The 15817-nt window shown below is 43.3% G+C and overlaps 1 protein-coding gene and 1 long non-coding RNA gene across 5 annotated transcripts; one reads left to right on the top strand and one right to left on the bottom strand.

Moving 5' to 3' along the window:
- Window positions 1-5017: 5017 nt before the first annotated feature.
- On the bottom strand, window positions 5018-7001 carry LOC136506554 (uncharacterized). 3 transcript variants are annotated; one of them, XR_010771663.1, is made up of 3 exons: window positions 6721-7001; window positions 5446-6317; window positions 5018-5358 (listed from the first exon to the last, which is right to left on the bottom strand). It is a non-coding gene; the product is annotated as an uncharacterized lncRNA (long non-coding RNA). The 3 variants fall into 3 exon arrangements; XR_010771664.1 differs by having other exon boundaries at window positions 5018-5660; window positions 5759-6317; XR_010771661.1 differs by having other exon boundaries at window positions 5018-6133; window positions 6248-6317.
- Window positions 7002-7914: 913 nt separating this feature from the next.
- On the top strand, window positions 7915-10649 carry LOC136506548 (uncharacterized). Of its 2 annotated transcripts, XR_010771658.1 has the most exons (3): window positions 7915-8639; window positions 9387-9694; window positions 9775-10649. XR_010771658.1 is itself a non-coding variant. In XM_066501464.1 (2 exons), the coding sequence occupies exons 1-2, from the start codon at window positions 8088-8090 to the stop codon at window positions 9618-9620; spliced, it is 786 nt and encodes a 261-aa protein (XP_066357561.1). In that variant the 5' UTR covers window positions 7915-8087; the 3' UTR covers window positions 9621-10649. The 2 variants fall into 2 exon arrangements, 1 of the variants encoding a protein (XP_066357561.1); XM_066501464.1 differs by having other exon boundaries at window positions 9387-10649.
- Window positions 10650-15817: the final 5168 nt, after the last annotated feature.

Below are 15817 nucleotides of genomic sequence, written 5' to 3'. Positions count from 1 at the left end.
AAGTTGGAGAAGATCTTTCCTCCCGGCTTCTTCAATCTGATGCAACATTTGCTCTTGCACCTACCATATGAGGCAAAAATGGGGGGGCCCTGTGCATGCCCGTTGGTGCTATCCAATTGAGCGATGCCTAAAGGTTCTTAGAACAAAATGCAAAAATAAATGCAAAATTGAAGCTTCCTATGCAGAGGCATCCATTGTGGAGGAGGTGTCATACTTCACAACAAGATACTATGCCGACAACCTTCCTAACATGCATAATCCACCCCCTCGTTACAATGCTGCCGACAATCAGTCGACCCTCAGCCTTTTCCGAGGGCAACTCGGAAGTGCAAGTGAACCTACCTTGAAGATGTTGAGCCTAGAAGAGTGGCGCTCTATCCAGCTGTATGTGTTGTGGAACCTTGAAGAGGTTGGCCCATACATTGCGTAAGTTTTACACAAACTTGTTTCTTTTCTTGTCAATATTTCGCATGCACCCATCCAACCCTCTTGTTAACGGCCGTTACAGCAAATTTGTTCTCCTCTACCATCGTCCATCACGGAGGGAACCCACCGAAGCGGAAGTTGAAACCCTTCTAAGACATGGCGCGGGAGAACGAAATCCCACTTTTATTTGTTGGTTCAAGGAGGCGGTACTGTTCAATTTCATTTGTTGTTTGTACTTAACTCTCAACTTGACAAATATATAACGAATCATCCTACTTGAACTAGCAGGCCAAAACTGACATGTCTATGAGTGCCGAGTTGAGGCAAGTTGCCAATGGATTTGAATTTAGGGTCAAGTCATTCTCTGTGTACGATGTCAATGGATATCGCTTTCACACAACTCGGCACGAGCAGAGTCGGCCGAATCGAAGAACCACAAATACCGGTGTTTTCACGCCAGGCACAGATGGGTTGGACTACTATGGAATAATTGAAGAAATATACAAACTCAAGTTTCCTGGTTGTGTACCTCTTCATCCTGTCATATTCAAATGCCATTGGTTTGATCCCAAAGAAGTGATAAAGACCCCTGAGCTTGGGTTAGTCGAAGTTCTAAAGTCATCCGTCTTGTTAGGAGACGACGTGTACATTGTGGCCCAACAGGCCACGCAAGTTTATTATCTCTCATACCCGTGCCAAACCAAAGACCGTCTTAAGGCGTATGATGTTGTGTACAAGGTATCGCCGCATGGTAAAGTACCCGTCCCAAACGATGATGATTATAACATCGATGCAAACACATATGATGGAGAGTTCTTTCAAGAAGAAGGATTAGAAGGGAGTTTTGAGATTGTCTTAGATGTAGATCTCGCAATGGAAGTAGACAATGATACGATCATTGTTGACGGGGATGATGGAGAGGAGGTTCACAACGCGAAGGACTTGTTATTACTTGAGCAACACCATTCAGGCAGTGTCGCTAGTGATGAGACTTTGAGAGACGATCATAATTACGTCGATAATAGCGATGATGAGATTTTTGGCCCACCTATCGATGATCTTGATGATTATTTCTAGTACATGTAAGATCTGTAGTACTTATGGCAATTTTATACATGTATGATACATTTACTTATTTTGCATCTCTTTTATACATGTATGATATATTTACTTATTTTGCATCTCTTTTATACATGTATGATACATTTACTTATTTTGCATCTCTTTTATACATGTATGATACATTTACTTTTGTATATGCGTACTGATAGTTTATTCCTTTTGTTGCAGGTGATTGATGGTGGGCAGTGGAATCAGGAAGCTTAGGTCGGTTATGACCTTACTGGCTGGTGGCGAGGGGTCCAGCCAGGGTGGAGGAGGAGGGCGTGCACAGACTGAGGGTGGAGGGCGTGCCCAGGGAGGAGGAGGAGGACGACGACGAGGGCATGCCCAGGGAGGTGGAGCCCAGGATGGAGGAGGAGCCTAGGGTGGAGGAGGAGGACGGCGACGACGAGGGTGTTGAGAGCTGACACCTCCTCCACAGGACGACGACGACGAGTTCGTAGCGGCCATGGAGGAGGATGAGGAGGAGGAGGAGACCAGGGAGGAGATAGCGGAGGCGGTGGAGGAGGCACGAAGGGAGGATGAGGCCGAGCGGGCTGAGCGCGAGGAGGATGCCGACTTGGCTGGCAGAGGAAAATGGGGTGCCTACGGTTTGGCTGCGAGGGTCGTCGCGCCTCCCAAACTTACCCATATAGAGACGGCCAGTGATTCGACCATCCGGAACTAAGTAAGTAATTTTTGCATGTTAACACTAATTCACAGGTTTTTAAGTTATAACAGAAACTAATATTCAATCTCAATAACTTTGTGCAGGGATTGGGAAATGGTGATCCCAGGGAGTCACTCTCGCCGAGTAAACAGGATCCTGGGTCTTCTGTGCAGGGCAAACTACCCCGGGATGGTGAGGATCGATGGTGTTGTGCAGCCCGCCATGAAGTGGTCCCACTGGCACGCCGCCAGCGATCAGACTGATCGAGCTGGCAGGTGTTATAACAGCAAGGCCGACCGGGTGATGAAAGAGCTGTGGGTACGTGTTCATCGCACTATGCTGATAATAACATCACATTAATTGTATATTACTGACTGTATTTGCTTGTAGGATTACTATACCTTGGCGGAGGGAGTACGTAGGGAGGACGCGGATGACGTGGTGAACAGAGTCTGTGTTCACCGAGTGCAGGACCTCTTCTACGAGACAAAGCTCCTGTGCAGAAGAATTTACCATGCCCGTAGAGGAAACAGAGTCACCAGAGCGCAGGCAGTGCACCTGCCCCTGACTAAGGAGCAATACTTGACGGTAAACATGAGATTACATCGTCTGTGATTAATTGCACTGAAATTGATTTATGATTTGTCATGTGCTCGTGTACGTGCAGGTGCCTCCTGCTTTGGTGTGCGGGGATGGACAACTGCTGGGAGGCCATTGTGGACAAGTGGTTGAGTGAGGAGTACGAGCAATATCACGCCGTACGCTCACGTTGCCATGCGATGATGCAGGGTTCCTCGCACAAACAAGGCCCCACTACCCTCAAGGAATATGTAGCCAGATATGTACGCGGATTTCATTTCGTTGTTGCTATGCTAACTTCTGAATGCATAATATCTTATTGTTGTGCTTCTTCCTGCAGACGCGGTTCCACCCCGGCCAGGAGTGCGCCTCGTTCAAGGCATATGCCTTGGCACACAAGGGCAAGGGAAAGGACCCCGACCTCGTCTACAACGCGGAGGACCCGCCCGAGGCATACAGCAACCCGAGCGTGCACATGCGCCTCAGCGAGTACACGGCGATGGCGAGAGAGATCCATGGGTCAGAATTTGATCCGAGCACCGCTGACCTCGAGGGTGACATCGTCATGAGGTTGGGACCAGGTAAGCCACACGGGCGGTACTATATGGGCAACAGCACCATAGACATGGCCAACACTCAGACACTCGCCCAGATTAGAGCCTGGAGCACGAGTTCGAGTCCGGCCATATGCCCACGCTCACAGCCCTAGGTGGTAGCACTCCAGGTTAGTTCTGTTGCATTCGTTGTCCATTCATTTTCTACTCGTTCTTTATTTGCATTCTAACTATGTGATAAATAATTGTAGGCCCAGATTGAAGCCCTGCAGGAGTCACAGCAGGCCTCACAGAGCCAGCTTCAGGCCCTCGAGCTGTCGCACCAGGCCGAGTTGGCACAGGAGAGGGCGCGAGTGCAGGCCCAGCTTGAGGCCTTCCAGCAGGCGCACAAGGACTGGTACGAGTACATGGCCCGTTTTTCTCAGAGCATGGGCCAGCCTCCACCGCCGATGATACCGTTGGTGCCTCCACCTCCGCGCGACGGCACTCCTGTGAGTCACTTAGATGCACTCTTCACTTTCGTGTCATATACCTTCGACTTATACCTTAGTTTGATCTACCATAGCTTAGACCTTAGAATTTGCTTTGATCCAGATAACTCACATGTGCAATCTCATTCTAGGGACCTTCTACAGCTGGATCGAACAACGATATGCAGGGTGATCAAGACCTAGACTTGACTTCGTTTCTCCGCAGGCCTCCGACCACGTGACAGGCCATCCGACCTTGTTTGATGGGTTTGTATGTTGAACTGTGGACTTGGTTGAACTTTGTGGACTTTGGACACATGTTGATGGTGTTTGTGGACTTTGCATGGTGCTTGTCGACATATGTTGGTTATTGTGAGTGGATGTGACATTTGTGGACATATATGTGATATATATTGCCTATCTGTCATGTTATTATAATTTTCTGTGATTTTGTTGCTTATTGTGACTGGATATGCACTGAAACAAACAAAAAAAAATTCTGTGGACATATTTTACCGAGTGCAGCACTCGGTAAAACAGAGTTTCTGTCAGTTTTACCGAGTGCAGCACTCGGTAAAACAGAGAACAGAACCAAATTGATTCTGATTCTGTGAATTTTGCCGAGTGTGCCATTTTTTACCGAGTGCCACATCGCCACTCGGTAAAATTTGACTACTTTTTACCGAGTGTGAACACTCGGTAAACATTATTTCCCGAAGTTTATTTGCGGAATTGTTTTAATCACGAAATTGGTTATTCTTTTACCGAGTGTTAGGAGCTACACTCGGTAAACATTATTCAAAAAATTTATTTGCGGAATTGTTTTAATCACGAAATGCTAATTTATTTACCGAGTGCTGCTGGTGACACTCGGTAAAAGTCGCCGTTAACGGTCAGTTTGGAGGCTAACGACCGTCAAGTCATAATTGTTTACCGAGTGTCGTTGCAGCACTCGGTAAATCTCTGTTTCGAGTGCACCGATATTAGACACTCGATAAAATAACTTCACCGAGTCGTTGTTTGCCGAGTCCACTTTACCGAGTGTGACACTCGGTAAAGAGTTTGCCGAGTGTGTATCACTATTTGTCGAGTGTTACTCACACTCGGTAAATACACAGTATCCCGTAGTGATTAGACTTGACACTGGCTCTCAACAAATCTTATATTAGTGCAAGCCTGATCAGATTAACAAGTTTTTTTCAAATATACTTCACTTCTCAACCAAAGTGCCAACCCGTCATAGCAAAAGCCTGTAAAAGTTCCATCATCAAATATTTCAGTACTTGGTTACATTACCTAATGGCCAAGTTCTGGTTTCGGAATAAGTTAGGTGTGTAGTTCTGAAAAGGTACATTATAATGTTTACGATAGGGGCAATAAATAAAGCTAATAAAGCGCACACGCATTTCTGGAGAGGGGTAGTAATGTAAACAGCAAACAGATCCTTAGAAAAACCATTTCTAGTTAATGTTCTTTCCCTCATTCCAGGTAGTGAAGCAAAACTTGTGTGTTTTGCAAGCTGGTAGATAGTATGCTCATAAATTTCATCGGATAGAACCTGCAAAAATTTAAAAAATGACATTTTATGATGTTCAGTGAAATTTAACAGGTTGATTAAAAGTTCAATATAAACCAAAGAAATTACCAGAAGCCTAGGATGCTTCTTGACTACATCAGCTATTTTCTTAAGCAAGTACTTTGGATATACTGACCCTGATGGATTAGATGGAGAGCAGAGAATCAAGACCCTTGATTTCTCATTGCTCTTATCGGGGCCTTAACAAGAAATGAAACATACTTCTCTGTCCATAACCGAGCATTTATGTCTAAAACTTGTCTGTTGTATTTGTATTCTCGACTCTGTCTCAGAAAAAAGAAACATAGCAGGATGATGAGCTCAAGTGCATTATGTATCAGTATACCACTATCACACTGCAACTGTACTGAAATGTTCTTACTATTTGAGCCATCAACCCATCATCTGGGTGTGGATCACTTAGCAGCAAGCTAATACTTGTCAAAACAATAGCAATATTGATCACTACCACAATCCTGAATTACCTTGAGTGATGGTTGCCAGGCTCCCTATGCAATAATATCATCATCAATGACAAAGACTGCTGTGATTACAAATAAGAGTTTCTAAAAATATCTAGACTGGATATGAATTTATGAGATTTCTAAGCTACCATTGAGCATGTGGGCAATTCCTATCGATTCCCTTTGGGGGTAAATTCAGAATAACAAGGCAAATGCGCCCTCCATTGTCAATATTGGGATGATAAATGGAAGTAACAAAAGTCACATTGGGTGGTTCAGAAGGATACCTGTGTCTGCGAAAAAATATGAATATCAGAAAAATATTATAGGGTGATAAAGATGAGCTTCTCTTCTCATTTTTCAGTGAGGCATAGAGGTTTGGTTTTGATATCTATAAAAAAATGCACCTTTCATGAATTTGTATCTTCAGAATGAAAACTCCCATAGCATATACTGTTCCCTCGGGCCCTTGAATTCCTTGATTTATAAGCATACAAACCGAACAACATAAAGTAGCAGTGAAAATTTAGAGACGATTAAAAGTAGTAAAAAAAGTAAAATATAAAATACATAATGGCTTCAATACATGATAACGACGACAATACATTTTCGTCTTCAGAATGATTAAGAGAAACCCCATGGGGTGGATCATCCATAGGACCAAAACAGATTTCTTTTCCGTCAGAACAACATAATACATGTATACACTTGTAATTTGATCAATCACAAGCAGGGTTGAACTTAACATAGGAGTTAATAGGCATAATACATGTCTACAGTTGTAATTAGATGGGATCTAAACGCAAATTGCTTGCATTAGGGTTTGGGTTCTCAGTTTTCGCACAGCAGGAAGGGAATGGATGGGGTGGGCTGGGCATACCTGGTGGGTGCACGTCGCCGGCGAAGTGCCCGACAAAGACCTGGGCAGCGTCGTACGCCTCTCGCCGGCCGGGTGGAAAAACGCCGGGTGGTCAATGTTAGCACGGGCGGCGCTGGAGAGGAAGGAGCGCACGGGGAAGGAAGGATTGCAGGGAGGAGATGGATCGCACGATCACGCGGGGGAAGGAAGGATCGCGTGGGGGAAGGAGCGTCTGGTGCGTGATTGACGGCGTGGAGAGGAACGAGCGCGCGGGGAAGGAAGGATCGCGGGGAGGAGAGGGATCGCACGGGGGAAGTCACGGTGGCTGGAGGGAAGTCGCGGTCGCAGGGGGTGTAGTGGACCGACAGGAACGACGATTGTCGCACGATTGTCGCACGAAACGGTGGTTTATATATATATATATATATATATATATATATATATATATATATATATATATATATATATATATATATATATATATATATATATATATATATATATATATATATATATATATATATATATATATATATATATATATAAATATATATATAAACCACCGTTTCGTGCGACAATCGTGCGACAATCGTCGTTCCTGTCGGTCCATAGCCAGCTACAAAATAAGTTATTCTGTAGCTACTTTCATTTACGATAATTTTATATACTAACTTACGATAATGTCAATACATATTTACGATAGTTGGGTTACTATAACATATGGGGATATTTACCATAACATTATAGTAAATCACTTAGTAAAGAGTTACTATAATCTCGTAAATTAACATAGTAATTATCGTAACTCAAAGTGGCTACAGAATAAGTTATTTTGTAGCTAGTTACAAGGCAGTAGTTCTATATATATATATATATATATATATATATATATATATATATATATATATATATATTGGATGTGATGCGTTCTCTTTCCGTCCGGTCGGGCCTGGTGTAAGCTAGCTCTTTTTTTTTCCTTTTTTTTTATTTTTGAGGGGAAGCCAGCTCTCAAAATGGAGGATTGTTACAACTGCATCGCAGCCCAAGACAGACCCGGCGCAAGATGCTCCGCCTAGAAGAAGCCCAAGGGAAAGAGGCTCAGCAAACGCCTGAGTGGGCCACAGAGAGCTGAGACGGTCTGATGAATTCTAGAAGGAACCCTTCCCTAGATCCCCACTTCTCTAGATCTTCGTGTACCCCGAATTCATTATTCATCCCTTCTACTCCCTAAAATTCCCAATTTCGAAATTTCTCCCCAGCTAGACGCCCGACGCGCGCAACACCAGCACTGATAGCACTCCAGCCCTCGCCATCCTCCGCTGGATCCGCCCATCCTCGGGCTATCGGAGGCGTCGCCAGCCTGCCACCTCCGCCGCGACCGCCACAACATGAGTCCGTACGAGGAGCAGGACGACGACGAGGAGGTCGTCCCTAACACGGCGCGCGACAATCAGGTCTCCACCTCCATGAAATGCTTCAGCGAGGACAGTTCTTCGGCCTCCAATCCCATCGCCGCCGGCTTCACCGCGGTGGCCACGTCGTCCGGCCGGCGTGGCGCCCTTCCTCCGCGCGGGCCCGGCGGATTGGAGGGGCTGAACCTGAACTGCCTGCCCCCCGACCTCGACTACGGGACGGCATTTGGTCAGCTGCTTCGTTCTTCGTCGGTCGGCGCGGTTGGGGACGCAGAGGCCGCCCTTGTCCCTGGAGGCGTCCGCGGGTTGTGGCTCCGCGGCGACCCGCACCAGGTCGCTCGGCGCTCCTGCTGGCACACGTCGGCAAGGCTGTACCGCGCTCTTCGGCCTGCAGGAGCGTCTACCAGAAAGGTTACCACAGCTCCCGGTAGTGGCCGTCGTGGCGTTCGTGGGGGCGCAGGAGTTGTGGCTGGCGGCGAGGACGAAGAGGGTGACGGTGACCATGCTCCTCTTCGTCAGGCATCATCGGTGTGAATTTTCTCTTGCCCATCTTATTTTGCCACTGATTTCTCTTGCCAGTTGCCACTGCGCATGAATAGCAACTGATGAAGAGATGACAGCCCGTCTGTAATTTTCTAATAAATGTGGTCTATCACACTTTTAGAATTAATAATGTTGTTTGCCTTGTAATAGGTAGTTATCACTGTTTCAGTAATTGCATAATAGATGTGGTGTTTCACCCCTTTAGTTTAGAATTATTTGCCTAATAATAGCTGTAGTCTATCACTCTTTCAGTAATTGCCTAATAGGTGTGGTCTTTCACTCTTAGAATTATTTGCCTAATGTATGTGGTCTTTCATGTCAGTAATTTCCTAGATGTTGTCTTTCACTCTTTTCTGGAGTTATTTGATCCATTTCTGTTTTGCCAACTATCATACTTGATTACTTGTCTTATTTGTGATGCATACTTTGCCAATTCCTTATATAAGACATGATGGCTGGCATTGGTACAGACCATGAGAAGTCAGTTGCACTGACAAGAGTCTTTTAACATAGTTCAACATATATAATTTTTTGTCAACTATGTGAACTTGAATTAGTTGAATATCCAAATTATAAGACCACTCTGGTATTGTGTGAACTTGAGACATGTTTACAGTGCTTTGACAAGAGTGTTAACAAAGTTCAGCATATACATTTTTTTGGTTAATGCTTATGAATTTTGATGATAATTGTCCACTTTTTCTCACTGTATCAATGCATGTATAATTGAAGGAGGAGCTAATTTTCGACAAGGCTGATTGGAATAGCAACAGCAATGCGGTGTTCTTTGAGCTTTGTGTTGATGAAATAAGAGCTGGGAATGCACCTAATGGATATATGAGTGCTAGGGGCTATAAGAACATATCTTATAACTACTATGTGAGGGTGGGGCTGCGTCACTCTGAAATTCAGCTCAAGGATCGATGGATGCACTTAAGGGCCTATATATCGTTTGGTTGTGGCTGAACAAGCAAACTGGACTTGGCCGGGCTAATGGGACAGTGGTGGCAAGTAAGAGCTTTTGGGAAGAGCACACAAGGGTACTTGTCCTACTCTTTGGTCTTTTGTTTTCAGCAAAGACATCAAGTGAAAGGCGCACTGATGGTTATTTGTTTCTCAGAGACGTGCTGAATGGAGGAAGCTAAAGGATGGGCCTCCAGAGTGTCTAGGTGATCTTGAAGTCATGTTTCAGCATATATCTGTGGACGGATCATGAAGGGGGCAGAGGGGATGTATGTGATAATGGATGTGATGGACGCCCTTTGTGTATCACTAGTTTGAAGAGAGGTGGTAGTACTAGTACATGTGCTACTAGCGCGAGGAAGAGAGCAAGGACTACTAGTGCGAGGAATAAAGCGAGGAAGAGAGTTAAAAACACTATGGTGAAGATAATGAAGGGAATATTGGAGACCATGCAGGCCAATAGTATAGTAGCCCGAAAGGTGATGCTGGGGGAATTGAGGGCTGAATCCATCAGGCGGGTGATGCGTTTGGTTGTGGAAAGTGGGGCAGCAGAGGGAAGCGTTGAGCATTTCATGGCTACCCGATTGTTTGTAAAGGCTGAAAATCGTGAAATCTTCTTTACCTTTACCACGAATGAAGGAAGGCTAGCATGGTTGAAGAGGTGGTGCCAGATAGCGAGACTCCATTAATTTTTAGGCAGTGAACTCGTGTTATAAGGAACCGTTGTCTTCGTTTAGGTTGTGAACTGCTATGAGCAGTCTGAACCATTGTCTTCATTTAGGTTGTGTCAACTTCTGTTTTCGTTTGGGTTGCGAACTATTCAGGGCTACATTGAATTGTGAGTATATGATGATCATGTGTGCTGATCTGAAATGATTGTGTGAGCTGAAAGCAACATGTCTTGTTCTGTATTTTATGCTCATTTAAGCTCGTGTTATCTATGTTTATTTTTCCTCTGTAGTGATTAGTGAACTGTTGTTGTGGTGTACAGAAGTTGTTCTGGTCATGTACACAACGTGTTCTGGTTCTGCAGTGATATATGACTGCAACTCTTGATGCATATGCTTATTTATAAATTTATTACATTGAATCTTGTTCAAGGTTCGGTTTTAATATTCATGTAAGCTCATGTTTATTACTGATCTACCTTGGCAATTATCTTTGTTTGTCCCTTATGATGAGTGTTCATTCAGTGTTAAAGATGAAGTGGTGGATTTTGTTGGATTTGCCAAGTTATCCTATGATAAAGCAACCTAAAATAATACATTACTGGCATGTATGGGCACTGCACAACTAAATACGAAAAAGTACAGTGACTTTGAAATGTGTGTTCTTGATGAAAACCAAGCAGCTAAGCAGTGCTGATGATCATTTAGGGGAGATGAAGATTTGATTTGTTAGTAGTCTCTGTTTTAAGGATGGAGGACATGTGACGTATGGCGAAGTGGCAAAAGAAGGTTCGTCCCAAAGGTTTATACCGGGACACATCTTGCAAGGATGCACCTGTCCATCCTAAGCTACCGGTGCCTAATTGTGACTGTGATAAGTCAACCTACGTGTTTGGACGATAGAGGCATCCGAAAACTGCACACGGTCTTCTACACATGCGGCGATTGTCATGTAAGTAATCCTTTGTAAATAATTCATGTTGTTTCATTGATATTCCTAATGAAATTCCCGATATGATGGTGGTGGTATTAACTTTTGTAGGACAAGGAGAGATGCTATTTTCTCATTGGGTCGATGGGTCCAACAAGTTGACTCAAGGTTCTTCCTTTTCAAGCAATGGGGGTCGCCGGCAAAATACGAGTGGTTCAAGCGGTGGGTTGGATCCAAACCCTCCATCGATGACGGACGAGAAGGATAAAGCCAACTCAAAACAACTTAATAACCCACCCCTATGTGAATGCGGAGATCCAGGTGTGTTTCAATTCCTTTATTTCTGCACAATTTGAGTGCTGTAACAAAAACGAAGTGCGCCTTTTTTCTCGATAGCATGTAGTTGTATGTTTTTTTTATGTATCAACTTGTGCAGTACATATATTGGAAATGTCTCTTCAGTGAGTGGCTATATGAACCCAAGTCTCATTGGCCTGAGCCAAAGCAGAAGGAGAAAGAAAACAAGAGGCGTGTTGCCTCGCCAGTAAAGTACCATTGCGGTGTGCAAGCCAACTATGGCATTAGTGCTTTCGGAGCTTGGAATATGTCACTGGTGCGAGCATATTGTTTATTATGATGAGGTTCTTCATTTCTTAAACACTTTCAATTTTTGTTTTCATGGAGTAAAGTCTGTATGGTTACACTTGGGGCATAAAATGACTAATTTCTGTCAACAGAGCACTCGAAAATGTCATTGGGAGTTCTATGATTTCAAAGAAGAAATTAACGACTAAATATGGAAGAAAACTATACTTGGCCATAAGTTTAGACGTGGATCTCAGCTTCTACAGAACTACATTAAACACCACAAAGTAGGATCAATGTTGTGAGGCGTGGCAAAGGGGTCTACCTTATCCAATACGTCCAGATACCCTAGAATGGTACAACCGGGAGGACGAAAGGAGGAGGGTTGGCGAGAAATATTGTTCCGGTTGATTTGTTGGGAGAGAAAGACACTGTTCCGGCTAAAAAAAAAAGCTGAAAAGTATGGATTACGCCCTGTTCGTTTGGGCTTGTTTGGCTTATAAGCCGTACTTTTTTAGCCAACGAACAATATTTTTCTCTCATACCAAATCAGCCAACAGTACTTTCAGCCATGGCTTATCAACCAAATAAGCTCAAACGAACAGGGCGATATAAGAGAAGTGAACAGGGCAAAAAAAAAAAAAAAGGAAGAGGAGGAGAGGGCTAGGGAGACAAAAAAATAAAGTTCAAATGTAGACTATGAAGAAACTCGTTGCTGACTTGCCTAGATTTACTAGTAAGTGTTTTGACCTTGTATTTTTTTTTTGTTAACATGTTCTTATGTTAATGTACGTGGCTAGCCCTTTTTGTGTCCATACAGGGAATGCACCTAGCACTGACCATGCAGCTAAGTTAGCACAGGCAAGGTTTGAAAAAAGGAAGGCGGATGAGCAGGAAAAAAATCTGCTCGTCCCTTGTTATCTCAGATTATGGAGGCCGATGAGGGTGTTTGCTTTGACATGGACGATGAAGATGACTCGGACAATGACTTGCTTTGCCAGCTCATCGATCAAGCGGAGGCAAACTACTATAGGCCGCTAATGACAAGTAAGGATGATGAATTCTTATCTCAGGTCGCTGATGTCACACCCCAAAATTTCTGATTTTGAGTTGTGCATAGAAAACACTAAATAAAATAAAAAGGTTTTAATATTTGGATAAGATCTACAAAGTTAAGTTTGAGCTAGCACAAATTTAGTTATAGAAAAATGTGAATTTTCAAAGTTTTCTAATTTTGACGTGCGTTTGGATGATGTGATGTTTGCTTGTTGCTTGACTTGGTGTTACGAGTGAGTAAAATTTTCAAAATGCATTTAGTAAGTCGTTTATCTATCTCTAGCTCGTCTCTGTCTTTTCCGATAATCAAATTCTTGCTTTCTCGATCCTAATCTTTTCATTCAGAGTTTATGAAGATCCTCTTCTTCTCCTCAAAATCATTCCTTTGACTTCATCATCCATCAACCTATCTCTCCAAACTCCTCGGGAAATTTGTTGCCTTTTTCCGAAACTTATTGCCATTTTTCTGCGAGCATAATCCAATTTATAGATGCTCTAAGATATTTTTTCATGAGCTCCAAATACTTTATTTGGGTTCTTCATATTCTAAAATATCTCTGAAAATTTCTCCAAATTTTTAGAGCTTTCGGAGTATTTTCCGTGGCTCAAATAGTAATTCTATACTTTTCTAGAAATATTTTTATACACGAATTAAATATTCCAAAAATAATTAATACTAACTCTAATCCATCTCGGCCCAAACCTTGCATATAAATACATGACCATGATCTTCTCAACTGTAGCCTTCATCAAGTTTGACCTAGCCACCGTCGTCGGACGGCTCGTCCTAGTTGCCTGTGGCGCTCGGCAACCTGACATACCGTGCGTGATGTGCCCTGCTTTGCCTAGATGATTCTGATAGATCCGCTGCATCCGCGTACTACGAACCACATCAGATCGTCGCCCTTCTGGCCGCTTCAAGCCGCCGTCATCGATCTTCGGTTCTCATCCAGTTGAGCACACCTGTCATCTGTCAACGCCGTCTGCAGCTGACTACTGGTGAGCACCTGCATGTCCTCGTCCCTATCTCCTCTATCGTCTATATCATGCCCTAAGCCATGTACGCTATCTGTTTCCCTAACGTGCCCTGCATCCTACCGATCTCCAGCCGCGAGACTCAAACCATGGTATGAAGCTGCTCATCCTCTCAATTGTTTGTCTAGCGTCATCTACAAGTTCATCAACTGGAGCTGTTATGCCCGACGCTGCCCATTGGTGGCGAGCGAACCACGGCCATGAAGATCATGAATACGTGCCCTGCCGGCTGCTGCGGGACCGCTGACGGAGGGGCACGACCAGGTGAAAGCTCTCCCCACTCTCTTCTCATGGTATGAGGCGAGCATGCTGTCATGTGCCTGTTCGTTGTTCTTCTGCCATGGTGAGAATCTCCATGTATCCCTGCAGCATGATCTCTTCTCTGCAACACCGTCACTAGCTTTTGTGCCTATACGTATCTTCAGTAAATGATTGCATCGTTTCCTGTAGTTCGCGCGAAGCAAGCAGCAATGCAGATCACGTATGGGACTTGCCCAAGAAACAGTCTGATATATGACCAAGCACAGTATGTATCTACATCTCTCGTGAAGTCTCAGGTTCTCCTTTGTTAGTATCTTATAGCTTTAACCCTTCATCGTCCGTTTAAGTTTGCGAGTCCGTTTTTGTTGCGTTAAGATCATATTGACGTAATCTACGGTTTAGCAGCGACGTTTTTTCATGCTACGAGTTTTTGTGTTTACAATTAAATATTTATTGGATTAATGTGCATGAAACTAGTTTCTAAATAAAAGCAACATAGGACAATATCGGTCTTTTATATTTAACTGTTAATTTGATTAATAGCAACATAAATATGTTTTTAAATTAAATTTGGTTAGTTTAAACTTGTTCCCTATACAAATCCAAATTAGATGTTGCCACTTGTTTACTTCTTTTTGTAAAGATAAAGTTTAACTTCATTAATGAATTACATGGTAATATTTATAAATAAAAACATGATTAGCTTCGACTCGGTTTTAAAGTTTAAATATAATTTGTCTAATCTGAATTAATAAATTTCCCTTGGTTTTGTCTTACTAAAACAAATCAAGCTTGTAGTTGTTTCTTTTCACTTATAAATAATATGCTCAACAATCGTTTCTTTTCAACCGTAACTCCGTTCTCAGCGTTTCTTATGATCTTGTAACCGTAGTAGCTAGCTCTCTTTTAGTACGTTGTTCTCTCATATGGTGTACTGTTCTTATTTATTTATATTTGTTTGCTTGTATGTTTGTTGGTGTGTTTAGTAGTTGTTGCGATCTGCGACTAGAAGAAGAATTGTCCGTGAGCGTCGAAGGCCAGAAGGTGTTGACCATATGTTAAAGTTTGAGAAAGTATGAGCAAGTGCAAAGGCAAGTATAGCATGGGGATCATCCTTGTTACCTATTCAACGTTAATTACTTAAATCATACTGCATGTGTCTACCTTGATTTCCAATAAGGATTTCCTAGCTTTGTACTTGTACCTTGTCACCTATGGAATTATTGCATTAGATAGTATGATGCTAGTGCTTAATTAAAGACCATGATCTTGTAAGTTGACTAATGAATTATGCAATAAACACTAAAAGATGATTTTTAGCAACAAGGAACAAAGGGGCTAGAGCATAGTTTTTGTGATGCTCTTAATTCCTCTTCTTAAGGACTTATCTATAAGCGATCATCCGGGACTTACAGTACAACCGTGAGAGCTACATGGCTCTGGATTTAGTTTAGTATGAATGACCTTTTCTAGCTTGTTAGTGGTTACCCCGAAAGGGCGCAAAAGGGGCTTGCCGAGCTGAGTATAGTGCGGCCTCTGTTCCTAAGAGTACTTCTACGTGTGTGTGCCTTTCGAAAGGGGGCTCTATATTCCCTTGCCAATTGAAAACCTAGCGGCCCTAACTTGTTAGACGAACTTCTGAAAGACTTCATAGTGAACCCTGC

Source organism: Miscanthus floridulus, chromosome 1 (assembly GCF_019320115.1).
Source record: "Miscanthus floridulus cultivar M001 chromosome 1, ASM1932011v1, whole genome shotgun sequence".
In the NCBI taxonomy this organism is placed as follows: domain Eukaryota; kingdom Viridiplantae; phylum Streptophyta; class Magnoliopsida; order Poales; family Poaceae; genus Miscanthus; species Miscanthus floridulus.
Note: the sequence above shows the minus strand (reverse complement) of the source record. Positions and strands in the feature narration are given on the sequence as shown.